Genomic DNA, 26,325 nt, shown 5'->3' with positions numbered 1-26,325 from the left:
GTTGGTAGCAAGTGAGACCATTTGCAAGTGGGACCATTTCAAAGTGGTTTATGGAGCAGATACCATTTGCAAGCGAAACCACTTTTAAGTGGTTCCACTTGCAAATGGTACCTGTTTCATAAACCACTTTCAAGTGGTCCCACTTTGAATTTTCACCTGGGAGCATTCGTGCGGTTCAGGGGTCCAGCTACATTGCAAAAATTTCGTCCACCACAGGCCAGCAGCCGAAAAGTAACAAAAAAATAGCTAAGGGCACCTACCACCTCCTTACGCTGTTTTTACATGAGTGTTCCCCTCATCCCGGTTTGCCAGGTGACCAGATGTGAGTGCAAAAAGCACAACCCGTATTTACTACGCAGGACCATTGAGGCACCCTAGTATTTAGCAGCATAGCAGCGCCGCTACGCGTGCAGCTGCTAAACACCCATCAAACCTATCTGGATCGATAACTGACAGGTGGCGCTACATGCCTGCGAGCAAATCGACAGTTGACAGCCGCGTGGTGCGGACGCGTGTTCCATCGCTCCTCCGATTGCACGTGGCTACCGGAAACGGACGGACTGGCGAAAGCGGGAGCTTCCGAAGCGTCAAATAGATGAGTTCTTTCTTTTATTAACTTTATTTCGTTTTCAGCTAGTTAGGTTAGGTGCAGCCTAAAGAATAGATTTTAGCTCTTGGTCCTAGCGGCCTGGTTTTTCGTGCCGGCAGCTAGGTTTTCTTGGCGTTCATTATTTAGCTATCTTGTTTAGATAAATATTTTTTTGTAGGCTATTGGCATTCGCAGAATTGGTTTTTAACGCTTGTTTGCTAGTCGTTTCTTGTGTCTTCTTTTGGCAATTTGTATATTCTGAGAATTCGTAATAGATATAGTTCAGTCGATGAGCGCTTAAGATGTGCAATCAAAAGAAGGTAAAGTGTACTCAGTGTGAGGCGCAGGTTAATCGCAAGTAAACGCGTTTTGACTCTGTAGGTGAAGCGGAAGGCAGCTACTTTTTGTGTCGGTGTTGCGTACTGAGTGCGCGTCAAGATAGATTTGATCAAGAAAGGGGCAGTTTAGTGTCTAGTGTGGATGATTTAGAAAATGAAGTACGTTTGTTAACAGCGAAAAATCAGAACCTGCTTGGACAGTTTAATCAAGTTCAAATAAAAGGGGCCGACTTTATCCTTGGAACCAACGAGGACGAACATTCCAATGCGGGCCACGTGGCTTGGGCCAGCACTGGCATGGAAGGCATAAGCAAAGTAGGTCAGGCGGATCCGAACCGTCAGAGTTATTTAGAAGCAGCTAAGACGCCGGAAAAAAAGGAAGAAGTAAGGAAGAATGAAAATCCCAGAGATAAGGACACAGATAACCGAAAGCAGGAGCCAACAGTTGGGAGAGGGAGAGAGAAGGCCCAGGTGCTTATCGCCGGAGATTCTAACATGAACAGGTGCTAGCGAGATATCTTGGAACGTGTAAGGGGTGATAAGAGAGTGTTGGTTGGAGCCTTCCCAGGGAGAACAATGAGGGCAGTGCTAAAAGAGAGTAAAAATAGGCTGTTGAATTCCGCAGAGCGCAGTATGGTAATAGTAGCCGCGGGGCTAAACGATATCCTAAATGGTGACGCTGCAGGAGTGGTGGAAAGTTTAGCTAAGGGAGTTGACGAGATCAGGGAGATAGCACAGCAGACGCAGATAGTTGTATGCACAGTACCAGAGGTGCTAGGATTGAACGGAAAGATGGAAAAGGACGTGGTGACAGTTAATCAGTACATAAGAAAGTTAAGCCTGGAGAAGCGTTTCGAAGTGGTTGAGGTAAACAGGGAGGTACATAAAGCAGGTTTTGGTAGGGCTTTTCAGCGAGATGGCATTCAGTTTAACAGAAGGGTGGGAGCAGAGATCGGGTGGCGCTTGGCAGGCAGGGATGTGGCTTTTTTAGGGGGTCCGCGAGGACTCCGTGCACAGAGGTAGTTAGAAGTGAAGCAGAAGAAAGTGTAATAATGGAGGCTGAGCCTCCAAAAATGGCAAAGAGTAGGTCGAGAAAGAAAAGTACAAAAAAGAAATTTAACTCTAGGGTCAGCTACATAAACATGCAAGGAGATAGAAAAAGAGCGAAATGGCTAGAGATAGAACAGCAGTTGAAGGATGACAAAATAGGTGTGTACGCTGTTTGCGAGACTTATCTCGGGTATCTAGAAGATCCACCGTTTATAGAAGGCTACGTCTGGGAAGGGTGCAACAGAACGAGAACGGAAAAAAAGGGTGGAGGGCTAGGTATGTTGATACACCAGGGAACAAATTGGCAAAGAATTAAATCATCTTGTAAAGAACATATCTCGGTTTCAGGAACAATTGCCGGCATAAGGACATGGCTAGGGGTAGTTTATTTAGGAACAGGACATCAATGCAGGCAAGAAAACAGGGATCTTGTTGAATGTCTCAGGGACGATATAAGCCAGTTTGGAAACGGGGCCAATATTATTCTACTGGGGGACATGAACGGCCACATCGACGATCTGGATTGATACACGGATTGTAACGGCAAGCTAATGCTAGATTTCTGTGAGCGACACGATCTAGTTATAGTAAATAGAGAAACAAAATGTGAAGGCCAAATCACGTGGGAATTCCGCAACAGGCAGACGACCATTGACTATTGTCTAATGTCGCAGGAAATTTATAGCAAGGTCAGAAAAATGAAAATAGACGAAGAAGGGGAGTGTAGTCTGGGAAGTGATCATAAACGTATTAGTCTGCAGATGGGGCCCTTGATGAAAAGAGAAATGGAACTTAGACAAAACGTAAACGCAAATTTAAACGACGATCAAATAGCGCAGATAGCAGCAGACATACAGGAAGAAATAGATAAAAGCCCATGGAAATCTGGGATTGTGAACTTGTAGAACTACTCATAAGGAGAAAAATTACCGAGGTTAAAGTAACAATTCGCTGGAATGGAAAGAAGAAGCCACAGAGCTGGTGGAATAATTAGGAAATCAGGGAAGCCATTGAACAACGACGGGCAGCTTCAAGAGAACACCGAGAGGCACAGAAAGCACAGGTATCGCAGGAAAAAATAGAGCAAAATGGAAATCGTATCTACAAAACAAACTTGATGTCCAAAGTAAAATAAAGCAGTCCACCGATCGCTGGGTGGCTCAAATACATGATGCCACTTAAGAAAATTCTGAAAACATATAAGCTGGCTAGGTAAAAAAATCAAAGAAAGCAAGATCGGATTCAAGATAACGAGATAAATTGTTTAAAGGGAGACAACGCAGTGAACTACATTACATCAGTTATAGCCGACTCATTTAAGAGCGACGATAGGGTAATCTCCGCAAATCAGGACGCAACACAGGATAGCCGAATACAAAGCAGCTTAGAACTGACCAATCTGAACTGGAAAACGGCGAAAAAAAAATATTCCTAAAAGCACATCTACAGGAATAGATGAAATTCGTATCAACCTGATTAATGAACTTGGTGAAAAAAGTAAGGAAACGTTGTGAAAATCTTTGGAAACAGTACTAACGAATAAGCAAATTCCGGACAGCTGGCGGTTAGCAAACTGAATTTGATGTATAGGAGGAAAGGAGATAGGATGCACTTAAAATCCTACTGGCAGACTACCATAAAATCTGTTATATACAAGTTGGCCATGCAGGCGGTGAAATTAAAAATGCAATCATGGGTAGAAAGTAAGAAGATACTCGGAGAACTTCAGAACGGCTTTAGAGAAGGCAGGCATTTAGATGATAACCTGTTCATGCTTACCCAATGCATCGAAATATCAAGAGTAGAAAATAGACTTTTGTATTCGGCCTTCAGGAAACAGGGAACTCCTGTGGAACATATTAAAAGAAGGTATCGGTCATGAGATAACAGATTTCCTACAAGAAATAACCGGGATAACAAATTAGAAATTAGATGGGAAGGGATAAGAAGTACGGAAGTTGTCCTCTATCACCGCTGCTGTTCATGCTTTATATGATAAATATGGAACGGAGGATACAAGAAAGTAACCTAGGTTTTAACCTGTCAAAGGCGGTAGAGCAGTGCCTCCCCGGGTTAATGTATATAAACGATATTGTGCTGGTAGCAGATAGCCAGGAAGATTTGTAAACTCTAGTTAAGTATTGCGGGGACGAAGGGGCTTCCGTTTCCGTTTTAGCGCAGTTGAGGGCTTCCGTTGCGCAGTTGAGTCGGATCTGATGATTTTCAACGGCTGAACTGATCACTGTCTTAAAATACAAGGCCATGAAATACCCAGAAGGGCAGAATATAAATATCTCGGGGTATGGGTAAACGAAGGATTGACATACATTGAAAAGCATGAGCAATCTCTTAGGGCCAAAGGGCGAAGAAATGCTGGGATAATGAAGCATAGGGCATTGTGGGGGATACAACAGGTATGTGGTTTTGAGGGGTATTTGGAAAGGAATTATGGTGCCCGGACTTGCTTTCGGAAATGCGGTTTTGGGCCTAAAATCAGAGGTACAGTCGACATTAGAAATAAATCAGAGATCCGTCAGACGATTAGCACTAGGGGCCCACGGCAAAACCACAAATGAGGCGGTACAGGGAGATATGGGCTGGACATCTTTCGAAGTACGGGAAGCTCAGAGTAAAATATTATATGAGGAACGCCTGGGGAACTTGGAGTAACGGGTGGGCAGCTAAAGTACTTAAATACCTATACCTAAAAAGCGTTCACTCACAATGGAGGAAAAGAACTAGGAAACTAACCAGTAAGTATGCTGGTAAGTAATTAAGTATGCCACCATCCGATGGCGAGAGCTGGGGCCCCGTCTCTCGACCTGGCGTGACGTCATACGGTCACGTGAAAATGGCTTGACGTCACCGCTGCGACTCCTGTAAGAACTCACGGCCACCATCCGATGGCGCGAGTTTGGCGTGACGTCTGGCGTGACTTCACACGGTCATATGAAAATGTATAGAGGCGCCACGACACGCCAAAGGCTTGAAGTGCTAGCAGTATTGCTTTAGCAATAAAAATAACGTTTAGATGAAATTTATCTGCAAAAAGAAAAGGTCCTACAGACAAAGCAGCGAAATGCCATTGCGTCCATTTAAAACCCACATCTAGATAACATTTTTCTAAACAAAACGCAACTATGTAGTATATGTGTTTGAGAAAGAAACTGAAGTCATCGCACAAAACATCACTGAGCAAAAATGATTATGTGATGGTTAGTACCTTGCGTTGTGGCCGCAGTAACCAAGTTTTCAATCCTGCCGCTGTGGTAAGAGGCCCGACTACTGTGCCGGGTTTTATCCCCGGCGGCTGCATTACGATGCGAAACGAAGAGGCGTCTGTGTGCTGTGCGATGAGGCGGTCGAAATTACGCACTCCACTACGACTCCTCTTCCCACTCCCACATTCCTCCCTTGCCTTAAGAACAAGTGTAACAGATACTGCACCTTTCCTCTGAAACAATTGTTATTATTATATTAATATTATCATTATGTATTGTATCTTTCCCGCTAGTGGTGTGCCCGCCGCTGGCCTCGCAGTGTTCATCTTCGTACAAAGAGTGTAGCGTAATTCTACATTATTTGGTGACCTTTATGCTCTATACTGTCACTAACAAGGAGAATGAAATAGCCGAGGTCCATTTGAAACGCAGGCAGCGCGCTGGGAAGCACGTCAGCGGGCGATAGCTTTCTGATTCCTGCCCACTCGCACGGAATCCATTGCGCTTAAAGGCAACCGCGAACCGTTTGATTGTTACTCTTAGGAACAAAGCAAACTAAATGCTCTCTTTTTCAAGCTCAGTCCCGTTAATAAAGTTACCAGGCCACCACAGGTAGACCACGCTGCAAGCATTGCTTGCTGCATGCAACTGTCGAATGAAACACAACAGGTCCCCGAAAGAGCAAAATGGCGGCGAAGGGTAGCACAGAGGAGGTTGTCCGAACCCTGAAAGCGACGGCGAGAGCACCAAGGCGCCCTATTAGCGTACGAGCACATGTAGGTTTTCATACTTCATGGAATATCATCGTAAATGCTGGAAAAAGAAACAGATGCATATAGATATACCTCTAGAAAAATGAGACTGCTTCACGCTCACCTCTGCGTCCTACCAAACCTAACTATATCCTGAAGGGAATAACAAAAAATATATAACTATTATTATCGGATCTAATTAAGCAGAATAGAAAAGAATACACTGATGAGCGCGACACGGTGGGAAAACGTGTTGCTGTGATGCACGGCTTGTTTATTCCTTGTCTGATGTTACTTACAACGCCCGGTGTAAAGCTCATCAGAAACGAAACGCAGGAAAAATAAGACGCTTGTTGTCAGACGAATACAAAGGAAGCCAAAATTGTGATAGACACCAATGGAAGGCTTTGTTATATTGTTGTTCGATATTTTCACGTAGTGGTGACGAGGTCGACGACACAAATGAAGGGTCGATGATTGCACTAAAGAAACTCTTTATTTGGGCTGACTTGCGCCCGCAAAAGAACTAAGCAACTCGGCGGCGGCGATAGAAACAAACGTGCTCGTCGATCGTCGGACAAAGAATGCTCGTCACACTCGGCAACGCTCAATTTAAAGGCTGCACAGAACAATCTAGATAACGTCGCAAACAGCTACCAGCACGGGCTGGAACATTGTGGAAAGACACCCAAGTGGCCGGAACCTTCGAGACAGATCTCTGTGCATCTTGCGCTACAACAAAACTGATAAAGGTGTGACTCGCGACATCGAGCATTAACAAACAAAGATTACGGAACTCATACGCGGTCCAGAATCAGAGTGATAAGCCTGTATGCCGGCGGCTGTTGCAAAACAGCAAATACAGTTTTGAACGTTTCGCGGTAATATAAGTAACAACGCAGGTAATCGCGTAACACAGGATATTCTACATCCGCCGCTACGGATGAGGTTGGCGCGAGCAAACGCTCTGACGGATTGGTTACACGCCACATCAGCACTTGGTCAATAGAACACTTGGCGCCAAATATGGGGGGCATGGGTTTGGATCACACCGGCGTCATTGTTTTCCCTTCTACTTTCTAGTCCTTTATCTCCACGATTACATCAGTATTTCAAATCGAACAAGAGCAAATACAAGAACCCTAGGCGTTCCTTGGTGCACTTTACTGGCACAATCAAGTGACAAGGCGGTGAACTCATTCTGGTGCGTCTCGGGTCAGCACCGCTTCTCTGTCGCTGTGAACACCAGCTTATGAGGTGATATTAAAAAAGGGCTCCAATAATACATCGGTAGAAGGTGATCTTTAGGGAATCGGACCCACCGAATCTTTGTACCACCAATGTGAATCCTTGCTACCACCCTTTGAGTGCTTCATCAGGAGGCACGTGATCTGCTGAGATAACATCGGGGTCACTCAATTGTCATCATAACTGTGAAGAATGAAATTGGTTTGGTTGGGAGAGCTAACGTCCCAAAGCAACTCAGGTTATGAGAGACGCCGTAGTGGAGGGCTCCGGAACTCTCGACCACCGGGGGTTCTTTAACGTGCACTGACATCACACAGCACACGGGCACCTTGTTTTTCGCCTCCATGGAAAAGCGGCCGCCGGCATTCGATGGAGGCGAAAACCAAGGAGGCCGTGCGCTTTACGATGTTAGTGCACGTTAAAGAACCCCCAGGTGGTCGAGATTTCCGATCCTGCATCATTGGGAACTGTGATCAAGCGCGCTAATCACTCACTGCACGGCGGAGCTTTCAACTGTATTGCTCGAGCGATAAGTGAAGCCTCCCATACTGTTTTTTTTTTTTGCAGCAAGTTATTCTGATGGTGCTTCCTTTTCTGTTGCGCGTGACGGCGTACTCTTGGGCTGACATGAAAAGGCATCCAAAGTACAGAGGCCACTAGTGGGAAATTTGGGCACAGCTATGGCGTAGTGGACTAATGCCGCTGCTGGCAGGTATCACGTTGGCAGGTATCACGTTGGCAGGTATCACGTTGTGCATTTACTAGCTTCTCTATGGGCAAAAAAGAAGCCGCGGCGCCATCGATTTTTTTCCGTGATGGGGCTTCTAAATCTGGCGAAATAAAGGAATATATTGCATCTTGCCGTAATATGTATAAGTCTTCTATGGCGGCTGGAGTGAACGCACGCTCTTCATTCATAAAGCATTCTTCAATTTTCGGGTTGCTATTTAAACATTTATTTATCCACGACATTGGAGGAGGTCCCTCGAAAAGAGGTGAGACAGGTTGGCCCACAACCTGAAGAAAGTTGCGAGCAGGCATAAGATGCCAGTCATCTTTTCGGCTCCCCTGAAGCTCGGAAGCCTTTGCCCACAAATAGCGCAAAGAAAGGAAAGAGTCTGGCGCGACCATTCATAAAATGTGCCGAAGGGGTTGTTTTTCTCTTCTCTTGCGCTTGCTCCTACATAGGACAAACCGGGCGATGTATTAATGAGCGAATCCGGGAATATGAACGTAACGTAGAGCAAAATTAAAGAGGGCCACAATTTACCGAAGCATAAAAGATCCTGCCCTTCAGGCACTTGTGGACCGTGTTTTTCTGAAAAGGGGGTTCTTGCAAGGAGCATTAATAACGATGACAAGAGAGCTAATTGAAGCGTTTTATATCGGTACGAAAGGGAATCTGTGCTTCAGTGATACGTCGATCAATCTGTATAATGCAGAGAAAATGTTTCTTGAACATAGCTTATCTTATACTACATGATGCTGAATGTGTCCCTTACGCATGCGTCGGCAGGGATATATATGCTCGTTTTTCTGAACAATAAATCAGTTATGAGTGGCGCTCTGTCCTGCTCTTCTTTTCTTGTTGGTGTGCGTGTTCTTTTGGTGCCTTAAATTTAGAATGAATATATTTATTCAACGTCACAGTGCCTCATAAGCAGATACATTCGTTTGTTCTTGTTGGTGTGCGTGTTCTTTTGGTGCCTTAAATTTAGAATGAATATATTTATTCAACGTCACAGTGCCTCATAAGCAGATACATTCGTTTGTTTTAGTAAGATAAGAGTAGTAGTTACCTTATGCGCACTTTGTGTGGTCTATTGCCAGGGTTGTGTGAAGTCTGACCACTGAGGAAGGATTGTTCAGATTGTTCACTGCGCTTCTACAGGCCGCATTCAGGCGTTAAATGAAGATGAAAGAATCGTTACCAATCAAGACAGGAGACAAAACAAGTCCAAGAAAGCTTGTGCGACTACACTGATGAACGCATGACTTGCAAGGTATATCTTCAAGCACACATAACATCTTCCTATATCTATAGGCAGGGCAAGCCCGGACTCTTTATTGATATAGACAACCTCACACCTCTAAGGTAATATTGTACAGAAAATAGCGCCTGTCGAGCAATAAAAGGCTAACTGCTAGCGTTCGAAGCCGGTAAACCAAATACAAATGTCCGTGTGCAAACACTGACGTAGGAAAATGCATTCAAATACCCTTAAAGCTGGGAAATTTCAGTCACTGCATCCTTAAAAGGCTTGGCGGAAGATCATTCCCTTGAGTTACCCCTCGCAATACAGTGCGTTCCGTTCTTACATGGGCCCCGAGCCGAAATCCATTCAAGCCAGCTCAGATTAACAAGCGAATAAACCGCACAAGATTACCATGTACGCCCATGTCTTGCAAACTATTTATAATTACTTGAAAAATTAAAAAAAAACAGGGCCTAGATTCAGCGATATCAATAAAATATTGTAGTCCCGAAAAGCCAAAAGTTTAGTGAGGATGCAGCGTAGAACGAAAGAAAGATGGCTACATAGTATGAAAGAGCAATGAGCAAGTATTTGCCCAGACGACTATAAGTCCTGTTGTCGACACGTTGGCTCGCCTTGCGTACTGAGACTTCCCCTCAAACTTTATTACGCTCTCTTGAATATTGGACGCCACCGCTATCTACGTAGATAGCGGTGGCGTAGCGGTAGAACATCCGCCTCGCATGCAAGAGGACCGGGGTACAAATCCCGGTGCCGCGCAATTCTCCACCGGATGAAAGAAAAAAAAAAATCCGCGTGTTGATGGCATTGCATAAACAGGTTTCGGGTGCGACCTGATGCCGGTGAACACCTCCGGCAACGCACTCCCTCACCAGAACAGGAGTTGGCCACCCTGGTGCAGTAATTGGCCGCAACCTCCTATGATAAGCTCCATAAAAAAACCCCGGCCCTCAGTCACCAGCGGCTGCGGAACAACTGACCACGGCGGCGGTCAGACCTGTGACGCAGCAGGGGGTGCTAAGAAAGTCTGGCTCCGCTGGACAGGCCGCCATTGGAAACTGACCCTGGCAACGTTTAATGCTAGAACCCTAGCTAGTGAAGCTAGCTTAGCAGTGCTGTTAGAGGAACTAGAGGGCATGAAATGGGATGTCATAGGGCTTAGTGAGGTTAGGAGGCCGAATGAGGCATATACTGTACTGAAAGATGGGCATGTACTGTGTTATCGAGGCTTACCAGAGAGGCGACAACTAGGAGTAGGTTTCCTTGTCAATAAGTATATAGCGGGTAATATAGATGAATTCTATAGTATTAATGAGAGGGTTGCAGGCATCGTAATTCGGCTTAATAAGCGGTATAAACTGAAGGTTGTACAGGCTTATGCACCTACATGTAGTTATGATGACCAGGCAGTTGAAAGCTTCTACGAAGATGTAGAATCGGCAATGCGAAAAGTAAAGACGCAGTATACTGTACTAATGGGCGATTTCAATGCCAAGGTAGGGAAAAAACAGGCAGGAGACAAGGTAGTAGGTGACTATGGCATTGGTTCTAGGAATAGCAGGGGGGAGTTACTAGTTGAGTTTGCAGAGCGCAATAACTTACGAATCATGAATACCTTCTTCAGCAAACGGAAGAACCGGAAATGGACATGGAAAAGTCCTAACGGAGAGACTAAAAATGAAATCGACTTCATAATGTGTTCAACCCCCTCCATTATGCAAGATGTAGAGGTAATCGGGAAAGTGCGATGCAGTGACCACAGGATGGTGAGGTCCCGAGTTAGCCTAAATCTGAAGAAGGAACGCAACAAATTAGTAAGAAAGAAAACCCATCAACGAATTAGCGGTTAGTGGGAGTGCTGAAGAGTTCAGGATCTCGCTACGGAGTAGATATTCAGCTCTAAACGAGGATGGCGACATTACCCTAGAAGCAATGAACAATAATTTCAGAGATATCATTACTGAATGTGCGGTAGAAGTAGGCGGTAAAATAGCTAGAGAGGATACCGGTAAGCTGTCTAAGGAGACGAAAGACTTAAGAAACGCTAGAGTATGAAAGCTTCCAATCCAACAGACCAGTTTGAATTGGCCGAGATATCAAGGGTAATCAATAAGCGCGAGGTGGCCGATATAAGGAAGTGTAACATGGAGAAAATTGAGCATGCTGTAAAGAACGGGGGAAGCCTTAAAGCGGTAAAGAAGAGATTGGGCATAGGCAAAAACCAGATGTATGCGATAAGGGACAAGGCGGGCAACGTCATCACTAATATGGAAAAGATAGTCAAAGTAGCCGAGGAGTTCTATACAGATCTCTACAGTAGCCAAAGTAGTCAGGACCGTAATGAGATTGGTGGTAGGGAAAAACAGTCAGACGTTCCACCAGTGACGAAGGACGAGGTCAAGAAAGCACTAGAAACTATGAAAAGGGGGAAATCAGCTGGAGAGGATCAGATAACTACAGATTTGCTGAAGGACGGGGGGGATATCGTGCTAGAAAACCTGGCCACCCTGTATACGCAGTGCCTGGTGTCATCGACGGTACCGGAACCATGGAAGAATGCAAACATTATCCTCATTCACAAGAAAGGGGACTCTAAGGACCTTAAAAATTACAGACCAATCAGCTTACTGTCTGTTACGTATAAGGTATTTACTAAGGTAGTCGCTAATAGAATCAGGACAACCTTAGACTGCAATCAAGCAAAGGATCAAGCAGGGTTTCGGAAACGGTACTCTACTATCGATCATATCCATACCATCAATCAGGAGATAGAAAAATGCTCGGAATATAACCAGCCCTCATACATAGCATTCATTGATTACGAAAAAGCATTTGACTCAGTTGAAACCTCGGCGGTGATGCAGGCATTGCGAAATCAGGGGGTAGACGAGCCATACGTGAAAGTGCTGGAAGATATATATAGCGGCTGCACAGCAACCATAGTTCTGCATAAAGAAAGTAACAAAATTCCCATAAAGAGAGGTGTTAACAAGGAGACACAATCTCCCAGTACTATTCACAGCTTCTTTAGAGGAAGTATTCAGAGACTTGGAATGGGAGCAGTTAGGGATAAGGGTAGATGGAGAATACCTCAGTAATCTGCGATTTGCTGATGACATTGCCTTGCTAAGCAACTCGGGGGATGAACTGCAAATAATGGTTGATGACCTAGACAGGAAAAGTAGAAAAGTAGGCTTGAAAATCAATATGCAGAAGACTAAGGTAATGTTCAACAGCGTCGGGAAGGAACAGCAGTTTACATTAGGTAGCGAAATACTGGAAGTAGTAGGCGAATATGTCTACTTAGGACAGGTAGTAACCGCAGACCCGGACCACGAAAAGGAAATAACAAGAAGAATACGATTGGGATGGAGCGCATTTGGCAAGTACTCGCAGATAATGACTAGCAGCTTACCGGTATCGCTCAAGAGGAAAGTATACAACAGTTGCATCTTGCCTGTACTCACCTATGGGGCTGAAACGTGGAGGCTAACCAAGAGAGTTCTACTTAAGTTGAGGACAACCCAGAGAGCTATGAAACGAAAAATGGTAGGGGTAACATTAAGAGATAGAAAGCGTGCAGAGTGGGTCAGGGAAATAACTCAAGTTACCGACATTCTAGTAGAAATTAAGAAGAAGAAATGGACATGGGCAGGACATGTAGTGCGAAGAGAGGATAACAGATGGTCGCTGAGGGTAACAAACTGGATTCCAAGGGAAGGAAAGCGTAGCAGAGGGCGGCAGAAAGTTAGGTGGGCGGATGAGATTAAGAAGTTCGCAGGGGTCAAGTTTATGCAGCTAGCACAGAACCGGGTTAAGTGGAGAAATATGGGAGAGGCCTTCGCCCTGCAGTGGGTATAATCAGGCTGATGATGATGAATATTGGACATAATCCAGTGACGCAGGATAGAAGTACGGATTCTAGCCATCACGTTGACCATCAAATTGGCTGCGTATGAGTCGGTCATTCATTAGCACCCAAACGTGATTGTTCAGAAATAGCTTCATTTGGTAGGCGAGCACAGTGACGCCAATTGAGCTCTTATGAACGGGACTTTCTTTTCAGAATAAAGCAAGCTTGAAGTCGTTGGTGTTGGGAAGTCATCACGACGCGGATTGCCGAATGCTTTTATCCCTACTATTAGAGCAGAGAAGAAAGTGTTGGCGCTAAAATAAACCAAATAGCTGGTATGCTATGCCGCCACAGGTGGCCTTCCAAGTTTCGTATCTACAGTGCTTTCCTTCTGTCATTCATGACGCGTCTTCTTCTCGTCTGGTGTACTGCAACTAAACAAAATCAGTTGAAATATATAAGGCGCACTCCGCCTTTAAGGGAATGACGCGTGTCTCCTGATCATGTTGCAGCTCCTCGTTCGCTTATTTGCCAATCCCTTAGTTTGTGCCTCAAAAATCTTACACATTATTATTACCACACTTTTTTAGGCTACGACGTTATCCGGCTACCGGTCAGAAGCGAGCACCCGACATAGCTTTAAAACCCCATTTTTGCCAAAGCCGTCGGAATATGCCTGCGGATTAATATGCGTGACTCGGTACCCAGTAGCATCGGAAGATTGATTCCTAAGTTACCCTCCCGTCTCAAGTGAGTAGCCATAGTCTGTACCTCCTGCCAACATTGTGACGTCATATAGTCTCGTTACGTCACAAAAATATCAACGAATCAGTGCTAGGCCATTGCAGCTGCCAACTACCATGACAAAAGCTGCTTTTCTGCCTTTAGCGTTAGCGCGTCAGTATTAGACGCACCCATTGTGCGACTATTGCACGATCAATATGATTGATGCTTGCATAAAGTTAACATCCTCAAGGGAACGGCTTTAAATGTTTGCGGTGTTTAATGTGCATATAAAATTACTCTCCTAAGTAACAAAATTGATTGCTAAAATGTCCCATTCATTATGATACATACCTACCCATTCAGTCAGTTTGGAAGAGGCTCTGCTAACCCTGCTGTGCTCCTTAGAGGTCTTAAAGTTTCGAACAACTAATGACCTGCAAAGGTCGGGTTCTCACCGGTCGGGTAGGGCTAAAAGAAAAAAAAAGGGCCGCAAAAAGCCTTTTTACATTGCTAAACCGAGGACAAGTGTGTGGCTAAGGCGTCGGTTAGCCTTCATTGTAAGGAATTTGATCTATTAGAAAAGTCGTTGATTAGGCCTTGACTTTGAACTGGATTTGAATTTTCTTCTTCATTTTCATTCCACCGGTTGGGTTGTGCGCGTGCTTTTCGGAAGGAGTCTTCGTTGTTTTCTTCTGATCAATAAACATTCAGTTGCTAGTCCAGCCTTGTCCTGTCCTCTTCTTTCCTGTGTCTCGTCCTTTGGCTGGTTAAGTTTTGCATTGAGCCGCACTGCTTATGGCACTCAAACTTGCTGAAATGGCCAAACATGCTTGCTACACAAAGCATGAACAGAGAAAAAAATGGCCAATCAAGCAATTACCGACCATATTTTATTTCTCTGACGTAGCGTTTTCCCATTTACATTTCACCGTTTTTTTACCTTGCGCTGAGCTTTTCCTATTTTGCAACAATTTTCGTGTATCTAATTTATTCGAGCACAAAGCAGCCATGATTTGCAACATGCAATTAATATATGCTGTATGTAACTAATGTCATCTGATGAAATGATTTTTGCGTATTACGTGAGTTCTGTGTTTTTGCACTATACCATGAATGCATTTCAACTTCGGCTCGCAGCTCTTCTCTTGTGTCCCTTCTCCTGCATTGGAAACGTTGAACGAAATAAATTGGCAGTGGCTTAGCTCTGCTATGACTGGATATACGTAGAGTAAAGTTATGGTTACGCTTGGTGCTTAGTTTGCACTTACACTGAGTTTTATCGTGTGTTCAGTGCACCGACGAGTCATGGAATCCTCCTCTTTCTCACTTTCCTCCAGCTGCTGTTGCTGTTGTTTAGCGGCGACTATAGCACGTCGATGAGCTTCCTGGCGATGTCTTCGCTAAGCGGTGTGCTCATTCTGGGGAGATTAAGTCTTCCGGGCCTCTTTCGCGGCCGCTCTGGGAAAGCGCCTTGTCGTGACGGTACATCGCGCGCCCCTTGTCGAACACAACCAGCATTTCATTGAACGCATTACAGTTCACCGGCGATCTGTAATTCGTATACGGGAAAGGAAAGGCGCAGTATCTGTCACTCGCGGAATCCCGCTATCATTCGCACTGTAGACAAGGGGAATTATAAAAAGCTTCCCACGGTGCGGGGCGTGGCGCCCCTTCCCTCCGTGGGCAGCACATTGTTTAATCTGTAAGCAGCCAGAAACAATAGATCACGTTTTTAACATTGTTGGGAAGGAGTATATTTCTGGAATGTATTACAACGGACCATAAAGAAAGATTTTTTACTAGACTCGCACGCCATTCGATATTTAGGCGTAGAGAATGAAGATGGGGGGTAATTACGTAATTATGATTATGGCCTCCACTGTATATGGCGCTCCAGAATGGCAGGCTATCACTGTGACAGGGTTGCCAGACCTGCTAGAATTTATTTTAGAGAGAGTATGAAGTAATTTATTGGCATCCAAACAGTGGCTGCAGAACTTCCCGATTGGCTCTCACTGTTGTCACTGCGGGAGTTTTAATGCGACGAGGCCAGTCAGACACTGGCTGATCATGACATTCATTCATGTACATTGCCTTGTCTTGTTTTGATCGGAGTTTCGTGTTATGTCATGTGCCAAAGCCAGGCAATAAAGGAAAAAATATCCGGTGCGTGGTGCAGTGGTAAAGCGCTGGGCTGGGGATTCATCATCATCATCATAGTCATCATCAGCCTGACTATACCCACTGCAGGGCGAAGGCCTCTCCCATATTTCTCCACTTAACCCGGGTCTGTGCTAGCTTTATCCACTTGACCCCTGCGAACTTCTTAACCTCATCCGCCCACCTAACTTTCTGCCGCCCCCTGCTACGCTTTCCTTCCCTTAGAATCCAGTTTGTTGCCCTAAGCGACCATCGGTTATCCTCTATTCGCACTACATGTCCTGCCCATGCCCATTTCTTCTTAATTTCCACTAGAATGTAAGTAACGAGTTATTTCTCTGACCCACTCTGCACGCTTCCTATCTCTTAATGCTACTCCTACCAGTTTTCGTTCCATAGCCCTCTGAGTTGTCCTCAACTTAAGTAGAACCCTTTTGGTTAGCCTCCACGTTTCAGCCCCATAGGTGAGTACAGGTAAGATGCAACTGTTGTATACTTTCCTCTTGAGCGATACCGATAAGCTGCTAGTCGAGTGCTTACCAAATGCGCTCCAACCCAATCTTATTCTTCTTATTTCCTTTTCATGGTTCGGATCTGCAGTTACTACCTGTCCTAAGTAGATGTATTCGCCTACTACTTCCAGTTCTTCGCTACCTAACGTAAGCTGCTGTTCCTTCCCGAGGCTGTTGAACATTACCTTAGACTTCTGCATATTCATTTTTAAGCCTACCTTTCTACTTTTCGTGTTTAGATCATCAATCATTATTTGCAGTTCATCCCCGGAGTTACTTAGCAAGGCAATGTCATCAGCAAATCGCAAATTACTCAGGCATTCTCCATCTACCCTTATCCTGACTGCTCCCATTCCAAGTCTCTGAATGCTTCCTCTAAGCAAACTGTGAATAGTACTGGGGAGATCGTGTCTCCTTGCCTAATACCTTTCATTATGGGAATTTGGTTACTTTCTTTATGCAGAACTATGGTTGTTGTGCAGCGACTGTATATATCTTCCAGCCGGCCAGCTCCGGTTCTGGTGAGGGAGTGCGTTGCCGGAGGTGTTCACCGGCATCAGGTCGCACCCCAAACCTGTTTATGCAATTCCATCGACACGCGTTTTTTTTTATCCCGGTGGAGAATTGCACGGCACCGGGATTTGAAGCCCGGTCCTCTTGCATGCGAGGCGGATGTTCTACCGCTACGCCACCGCTGCACTGGGGATTAAGGTTTATTAATTTTGTACTGTGATAGTCAGCACTTCAGCCATCGACATGCACCTGTGCGTTGTGCGACGAAGACAAAGAAGAAGTACGCTGGGCTCGCCGTTGCAAGGTCCTGTCCTCACAGCTCTCCATCTGAGCGTCAATAAACGCCCTATTACAATTGGTGGAGGTGCTGGGTACGATCCCACCCAAACTGGAACTGCGAAGCCGTACACTACCCTCTACGACCGCCATGCAAGACGAGTCCACTTCGACGCTGCCGGCCGTTCCACCCACGATCATGTGTGCTGGCGTCGTGCGCCAGCGTGACCCTTGCCTGTTCAGTGGCACGGCCGATCAAGATGTCGACGACTGGCTGTCATCGTATGAAAGAGTAAGCAGCTACAACAAGTGGGATGACTCATACAAGCTCAGTAACGTCATATTCTATCTGACGGACGTGGCGAACCTCTGGTTTCGCAACCATGAGGCTGACCTGTCATCTTGGTCGACATTTAAAAAAAATTTCGCGGAAGTGTTCGGCCGCCCGGCAGTGCGTAAGCTTCGTGCCGAACAACGTTTACACGATCGTGTTCAGCGCGCTGATGAGACCTTTACCAGCTACATAGAAGACATCGTTGATCTCTGCAAACGAGTCGACCCGGCCATGCCGGAAGCAAACAAAATCCGCTATATCCTCGAGGGCATTTCTGAGGACGCCTTCCAGATGCTGGTAGCGAAAGATCCCACCAGCGTTACTGAACTCGTGAAGCTTTGCCAGAGGTACGACGAGCTCCGCAAGCGGCGCGCTTCTAGGCGCCGCTCCAGTGTGTACGACGAAGGCGTATCCGCATTAGCCCTGGGTGGTTCGCGAACTTCTGAAGGGAGCCCGCTGAATCAAAAGATCAAAGATTTTATTCGTGAAGAGGTCGCACGTCAGATCTCACTCCTTCCCCATTTTCAAGACTCGGGCCGCCTCGTTCCTGAACTGGCTCCATCTTTGGCCCCTGCTATACGCCGTGTCGTGCAAGAACACGTCGCTGATGTCTTGCCGTCCAACCCCGTGGTGCCGCCTGTGACGGCACCTCTCACGTATGCCCAAGTAACGGCTAGGCCACCACCTTCGCCCACGTCTGGCTCCTATGTGCAGGTCCCTGCCTACCGTTCACCGCCGCATGCTGAGCCTTCGTTTCAAGCCCCACCCTCAAGGTTCCGCCCACATCCTATGAAACCTTGGCGTACTACGGACAACCTTCCGATTTGCTATGCCTGCGGTCGGCCGGGCCATGTTGCGCGCCTTTGTCGCCAGCGCCTCCAACCTTCACAGCTTGACTTTCGACTTTACCCGTACGATACCGACTCACGCTCGCAAATGATTCCGCCCGGTTCTCAATTTGTCCCACAAGATCGCCAAACCTACACCACTCGTCGATCACATTCTCCTCGGCGCCCATCGCTTTCTCCAATGCTGCGACGTTCTACCAGCACCGTTGAGGGAAACTAACAGTCGCAGTTCCGGGGGCAAGAACTGCGCTTGTTTCGAATTCCTCAAGTCCTCCATGTCGTCCCGCTAATGTTATCAAAGTTTCTGTAGAAGGCGCCACTGTTCTCGCTCTCGTCGATACCGGTGCAGCCGTCTCCGTCATCAGTGAAGCGCTCTGCCGTCGAATTCGCAAAGTGACCACTCCGATTTCCGACTTTTCGCTCCGCACCGCCTCATCACAGCACATTCACCCCTCCGCATCTTGCACAGCCCGTGTGCTCATTCAAGACGTCTTGTACCCCATCGAGTTTATTGTTCTGCCGAACTGCTCGCATGATATCATCCTCGGATACGATTTTCTATCGACTCATCAAGCCGTTATTGACTGTGCTCGTGCGCAGATTGCCTTCGCCCCCCTCTGTGATGCCCCCTTCTGTGATACCCCTCCCCGCACTGCAAAACTTCTCGTCGCCCATGACACCGACATTCCTCCGTTCTCTGCTGCCCTCGTACCACTGTCTTGTGAGTGGGTAACTCCTTTGACTGCGATGTTTACACCTTCCGAAGCCACCTCCCGTCATCCCTGCCTCCTTTTTCCGTTCGCAGTTCTCGAAATTCAAGACGGCAAGAGTGCACTTTACGCCTCGAACCCATTTTCTTGCCCAGCAGTCCTGCTTTGTGGCGAATGCATTGGACGTCTTGAAGAGCTTGATCCCAGTCATATCACCACTCTTGCTGACTCAACCCCCTCCTTCGACGTTAGTCTATGCTCTTGCGATGTTGCGACCGCTTCGACGCCCTCCGACGTTTTCCAACATGCTATCGATGCTGATCTTCCACTTGCGCAACGTGATCAACTTGTCGCCCTCTTGCAGAACTTCGCTTCTTCATTCGACTTTCCTCAAACTGACTTGGGCCGCACGTCTGTCGTAGAGCACACCATCGACACCGGTAAAACTGCACCTTTGCGCCAGCGCCCCTATCGCGTGTCGGCTTCGGAGCGCCAAGTAATTGCTGATCATGTGAACGACATGCTCCGTCGTGGTGTCATTCGGCCATCCCACAGTCCCTGGGCGTCTCCAGTTGTGTTGGTACCTAAGAAAGATGGCTCCTTCCGGTTTTGTGTCGACTACCGCCGGCTCAACAAGATCACGCGCAAGGACGTCTATCCTCTGCCACGAATCGATGACGCACTAGACTGCTTGCAGGGCGCCGAGTTTTTCTCCTCGTTGGATTTACGATCTGGCTACTGGCAGGTGCCAATGGCTGACGCTGACCGCTCTAAAACTGCCTTCATCACACCAGATGGATTATATGAATTCAACGTCATGCCCTTTGGGCTTTGCAACGCCCCGGCCACATTTGAACGCCTCATGGACACTGTGCTTCGTGGATTCAAGTGGCGAACCTGTCTTTGCTATCTCGATGATATCGTAGTCTTTTCTACCGATTTTCAATCCCACCTGCTCCGACTGAAGGACGTTCTCACTTGTCTCGCTACCGCCGGCCTCCAACTGAATCTGAAGAAGTGCCGCTTTGCTGCTCGCCGACTAACAATTCTAGGTCATGTCGTTTCTAAGGATGGCATTCTTCCCGATCCCACCAAACTTCGTGCAGTTGCCGAATTCCCACGCCCAAAATCACTGAAGCAGCTACGAAGTTTCATCGGCCTGTGCTCCTACTTTCGCCGCTTCATCTTAAATTTCGCCTCTATTATTGCTCCTCTCATCCAGCTCCTCTCCGGCAGCTCCGACCTCTGCGCATGGACACCTGCTTGTGATGACGCCTTCAACACTTTACGCCGTCTTTTAGTTTCGCCTCCCATCCTCCGCCACTTCGACCTGAATGCGCCAACTGAGATTCACACTGACGCTAGCGGTATTGGGATAGGCGCCGTTCTCACCCAACGCAAACCTGGTATCCGAGACTATGTGGTGGCGTACGCAAGCCGCACCTTGACCAAGGCAGAGTCCAATTATTCTGTTACGGAAAGAGAATGTTTGGCCATTATTTGGGCCATCGGCAAATTCCGTCCGTATGTCTATGGCCGACCATTTTATGTGGTCACTGATCATCACGCTCTGTGCTGGCTGGCGTCCCTCAAGGACCCGTCCGGCCGCCTTGCTCGCTGGGCTCTTCGCCTCCAAGAGTATGACATTCGTGTCATATATCGCTCAGGCCTCAAGCATACTGACGCGGACGCTCTTTCGCGCTCACCGCTGCCTCCCTCTTTGTTGTCTGATGAGATCTGCGCCTACGATTTGTCTTCGCTTGCCACTATCGACATGGCCACGGAACAGCGGCGCGACCCGTGGATATCTGCACTTCTGGACTTTCTTTCAAGTCACTCTCCAGGTCGTTTGTCTCGGGCGCTTGCTCGCCAAGCTCACCATTTTTCAATTCGTGACGGGCTGCTCTATCGCCGCAATTATCTTCACGACGGAAGGAAGTGGCTTTTAGTCATCCCCCGTCATCTCCGCGCCGAAATTTGTGCTGCTTTCCATACTGATCCCCAGTGCGCCCACGGAGGAGTGTTGAAAACCTACACGCGCTTGCGTCTACGCTTCTTCTGGCGTGGAATGTACCGCTTTGTCCGCCATTTTGTCCGCTCTTGCCAGTCTTGCCAACGCCGAAAAACTCTTCTCAAGTCCCCTGCTTCGTTGCAGCCGTTGCCCTGTCCTGCCCGTCCGTTTGATCGTGTCGGCATAGATCTATACGGTCCCCGTCCTACAACTTCAGCTGGCAACCGCTGGATTATCGTGGCAGTGGATCATCTAACCCGCTACACTGAGACATCATCATTGCCCTCTGCTTCCGCACGCGACGTGGCTGCCTTTATTCTGAAAAACCTGGTTCTTCGCCATGGTGCCCCTCGCGAACTGCTCAGTGACCGCGGACGCGTTTTCTTATCAGACGCTCTTGAGGCTCTCCTGAAAGAATGCCGCATCATACACCGCACCGCTACCTCGTACCACCCTCAGACGAATGGACTGACAGAACGTTTTAACCGCACTCTCGGTGACATGCTGGCTATGTACGTGAACACCGACCATTCCAATTGGAACCAAGTTCTACCGTTTGTTACTTACGCATATAACACCGCGACACAGGCCACTACTGGATTCTCTCCTTTCTTTCTCCTTTACGGGCGCGAGCCACCCTGTACTATGGACACACTTTTTCCCTACCGCCCTGACGTTTCCGAATCTTCCCCGCTATCCGATGCCGTCACGTACGCAGAAGAATGCCGTCAGCTAGCCCGCTCTCTCGCAACAGAAAATCAGTGGCAACAAAAATACCTCCGTGATACCGGCGAAGCTTCGTCATATCTCCCGAACACACTGGTGTGGCTCTGGGTGCCCTCCACAACCCCTGGCCTTTCAAAGAAGTTTCTTGCTCGCTACCACGGGCCATATAGGGTCCTCCAGCAAACATCTGCAGTCAACTACGTAGTTGAGCCCGTCACGCCCTCTGCGGACTTGCGTCGCCGTGGTCGTGAAACAGTTCACGTGAACCGATTGAAGCCATTCTATGACCCCGCTGTGCTTTCCGCGCCATAAGTCGCCAAGATGGCTCCTTTTTTTTACCCGGGGGGAAAATGTACTGTGATAGTCAGCACTTCAGCCATCGACATGCACCTGTGCGTTGTGCGACGAAGACAAAGAAGAAGTACGCTGGGCTCGCCGTTGCAAGGTCCTGTCCTCACAGCTCTCCATCTGAGCGTCAATAAACGCCCTATTACAATTTATTTTTTTAAGTATCGATTCAATGACGATTAGGCATGAGACTTCTGGTTGGTCGTTTTGAATTTGGCGGCTCTCGCGCATGCGCATAAGCGGCGGCCAAGACTAGCGCGAAACTAGGCTCCGACCCACGTAGTGTAGCTTTACGCTACAAAAAGGAGAACATTTTCAGTTTATTTGATTTTAAGTAGGAACTGCAGTCCTCCTGAACGAAGACAGGGATGAGGGAAATTTTAAAAAGAGCGGATATGTGTATGCCAGTCGCCTGATTTCTTGGCTACGATGCGTACTTTGTCTTTATGCTCATATTGCGACTTGAAATTGAGAATTGTGTAAATATTTTGTGTAAGTTTCCTGCATACTTCCTGCAGCCCAGTATTTCACGAGCGCTATAATAATATGCTTCTTGTTTTCCCCATGCAGATCTTTCATCCAACTCATCGGAGATCTCAGAGAACTCCAAGACAAACACTACGACGATAGACTCCAGCTAAGACCGCCGCAGAGGTAAGGACTTTACGTACTTTAACGCTGTCTGTCACACAAACACAAAAAAAACATACTTTACGCAACGGTAGGTGCATTGTTGTCCGTCCTATTAATCAGTGCAGCGTCTTCCGTTTTATCTAAACTATGTTATATGGGGAACCTGTACTAAGAAGAACAAGATTAAAAATATCAGCTTGAGCAAAATTTTATTCCTCCTGCTATTGCTCAAGTAATGCTGTACGGCTTGGTAAAACTACACGAAGTTCTCTGAATATATGCCAAGAAAGTTATAGGCCCAAAGAATATGATGCCGATTTTATTCACGTAGCTCGAGCCGACACCTCGTCCAGGTGGTTTTACTAATGCGATCGAGTTGTGAATTGAGCACTTGACGTAGACACTTTGACCATTAGCACCATGTCAACCCATTCAGACGATGCAAAGCGGCCAATAGGTTTTCGAGCGCGGCGGGTGTTGACGCCGGAAAGAAGGAAATGGGAGGCAGTTTTTATTCCAAGATGGGTGTTGATCTAGGCCAGGTAGTCAAAGGTACAGCAGTCCCTCAGAAGCTTAGAATATTTTAACGCTGCAAACAAAGCAGGTGACGGCCAGGCGTAAAAGTGAATATGCTCATTCGAAGCGATGCCACAGAGCATCTCACTTCTGACCACGAGCGCAACAGTTGGAATTCCTTGGGCTCCGCAGATATAATCATGATCATCATTTTCAGCCTGGATGAACTCAGCCTGTGCTGAGCGGCACAGTTGTTTCCATATCTTTCTGATTAACCTGGTGTGTTACAAGCAGCACCCATTTGATCCCCGCAAACTCCCTAACCTCATCCGCCAACCTTTCTTCCACCAGCTAGGCTAGCATTTCCATACAATAAAGTGCGTTGCTTTTACAGAAAACCATTATCTTTCCTGAGCATCACATGAAGTTTCCTATGCCCATTTCTTCTCCCCGATTTTTACTAAAATGTCAACACGAGTTTGTTCCCTGACCCTCTCGGCATACCTCCTGTCTCTTAAAGTTACATGTGTCATTCTTCGTTCCATACTTGTCTGGCCGTCTGGTATCAACCTGATCAAAAGATGTCCGCGTGTTTATGGAATAGCATAGCAAGATCTTGGGTGTGCCTTGATCTCTGTGAGCAGAAATGACAACGCAGTCCCTCAATAGAAAAACTTTTGGCGACCTTGGTAACTTGTCCATGAACGCAGTTAACCCTGATCCCGAATCCTAAGCGGAAATGACCACGGCGGCACGGAAGTATGTAATGCAGCTGTGCGAGCATATAATGTCTGGTTCCGGAAAGTACGACGGTGGAAATCGACGATGTCTAATGCTGGGCCCAGAGAGTGGTGTAGCTGTGACCTTCGAAGAAGCAGCTGATAATAGATAAAACGCCAATGGGTCTAGTGAGATTAGGAAGACAAATGACGCCAATCCTACATGGACAGCGGTGCTATATGCTAGACAGACTAAGCACACAAATGTGCTCCTTTCCTTTTCAAGAGAGATATAGTTGGCCACAGCGAACGTGACAATAAGATATAGAAAAACTAGAGGGCTGCAGCAGTCGTAATATGTCCTAATAAGCGGTAGTAATTGAAGATGGCACAAGCATACGCCCCTACATCCAGAAATAATGCCAAGATAGAGAAAATATTCCATGAAGACCTGAAATCAGCAGTGAGTAAAGTCAAATAAGAATAGCCTGATGGCCAATTTAAATAAAAAACAGTCTGCACACTAGTGAATGGTGTAGTCTATAGGAATGGTAGGGGAAAATGGTTTACGGATCATGAATGTTCACGAACGAGAGAACATAAAGTGAACGTGGAATAGCCCTAGCCGAGACTCTGATAATAAAAAGGCGCCGCATTGTATAACATCCGGAGGTCCTGGAATACTGAGCATAGCTAGGTGGAGTATCGAATTATTCTGCAGGTACAATTGAACAAGGAACGGACGAATCAAGATTGAAACGCAGCAACGATTTAGCGGTAAGTCGAGCAATTCAGAAATTCGTTCTCCAGAATAGAAATTCCGTTTAAGCTAGAAAGATCCCCTTGGGATACCAACAATGAGCGGTAATTTCGCAGGTATCATTACGGCTTGCGCAGTGCAAGTTGGTGGTACGACATTTACGCCGAATGTTGCTAGCGTCGTCAGGAGGCGAAATGTTTGACTTAGGAGCACCAAAGCATGGAACCCTATGGAAAAACTGAACTGGTAGACACATCGGGGCAGCAGGCATAAGGAGGAGGCGGAAGACGAGTCAAGGTATCTACGCTGTACGGCGCGTAGACCGATAAAGACAATGGCTTCCATATAGCGGCAGTGAGGAAAACATTGAGCGATGGATCCTCTCGTCTGCCCATCGATAACATAGGGCCGCCGCTCGAGGCTAATCGTTTCCAGATGCGCGCCTTTGCATTCCGCCGCCACGCGGTCCTCCTTCCCACACGCGCGCCGTGTGTAGGGAAGGCCGACCGGAACGCCGTAGCCGGCTTTTCGGGAAGGCCATCCATGGGGAGAGGCACAGCGGAGGGCGCTGCCGGTAACGTCTTTTTTTTACACTGGGAATTTGTGCAGTGCGAGAGGCAGTCCCGGTCATCGTTTCCGCGACAAAGAGTGCCCTAGGAAGCACTCAGGATTTGACTCGGGTATTGTCCTTTGAGCGAGGAAGCCAGAAGCTTCCCTTTCCTCTTCGTTCGAGTCCTGGGCATAGCGGTTGAGTGGTCGTTTCCATGTTGTTGCTGTTAGAAGTCAGGCACGGGTGGCGCGTGGCACTCCATCTGTGGAAAGGATTTAATCAACAGCGGCAGCGTGAATAGGGCGGCGATGTGCAGGAGGCAAGTGGGAAGAGAGCCTCCTGACGGGAGACGGTTCGATACCGGAGAAAGTGTTGCCGTACTCTTTGATGTAATTTGTATTGCTAGGGGGGCCCTGGGTTAGAATCTGAGGCCAACCCACGGGTCTGTGCTAATCTAGCATGCTATTTCTTCATTGGACAGTTGATGTATGTGGCCGGCCGCTGAAAATGACCGCCAATATTTCTTTGTTGTTTGAGTGTGTAAAACGAAGTCCAGTCTGAGCTGGAGCGCCATGAGTAGGCATGTAACGTGCTATCCAGTTACGCCGATGAGCAAAGTAGCGTAAAGTTGTTTTTTTGCATATTCATTTCTACTTTCAGTTTTACTCACTGTATATATGTTCTGCTATATAAATATATGCTCTGCCATCATGACTTCCAAGTACGCCTCCTGGCCTTCTAAAGCCGAACTACATGACTGGAAGAGTAAGGAATCTTCCGAAAAGGAAATGAACATCATAAATTCTACTGATAATGTGCGGTGACAAGGCGGTGCGTTGTGCCAAGTAGGTGGTTGAGGTCTGTGAGCAGTCATTCAATGTGGTGGTCGCGATCCGTATTGATAATGCCGGGACAGCCGAAGCGCGAACGCCATG

The 26,325-nt window shown here is 47.1% G+C and overlaps 1 protein-coding gene across 1 annotated transcript in view; it reads left to right on the top strand.

The window, feature by feature from the left end:
• Window positions 1-26,325, top strand: part of LOC146171570 (cGMP-dependent protein kinase, isozyme 1-like) — a 317,967-nt gene that overhangs the window by 235,018 nt on the left and 56,624 nt on the right. The window contains exon 9 of the mRNA XM_084586427.1: window positions 22,783-22,866. Coding sequence (XP_084442553.1) covers window positions 22,783-22,866 — 84 coding nt within the window. The remainder of the gene's footprint in view (window positions 1-22,782; window positions 22,867-26,325) is intronic.

Source organism: Amblyomma maculatum, unplaced genomic scaffold (genome assembly GCF_055883805.1).
Source record: "Amblyomma maculatum isolate TAMU_Amacu unplaced genomic scaffold, ASM5588380v1 scaffold_19, whole genome shotgun sequence".
Classification (NCBI taxonomy): Eukaryota; Metazoa; Arthropoda; class Arachnida; order Ixodida; family Ixodidae; genus Amblyomma; species Amblyomma maculatum.
This window is presented reverse-complemented; position numbering and strand designations above follow the sequence as displayed.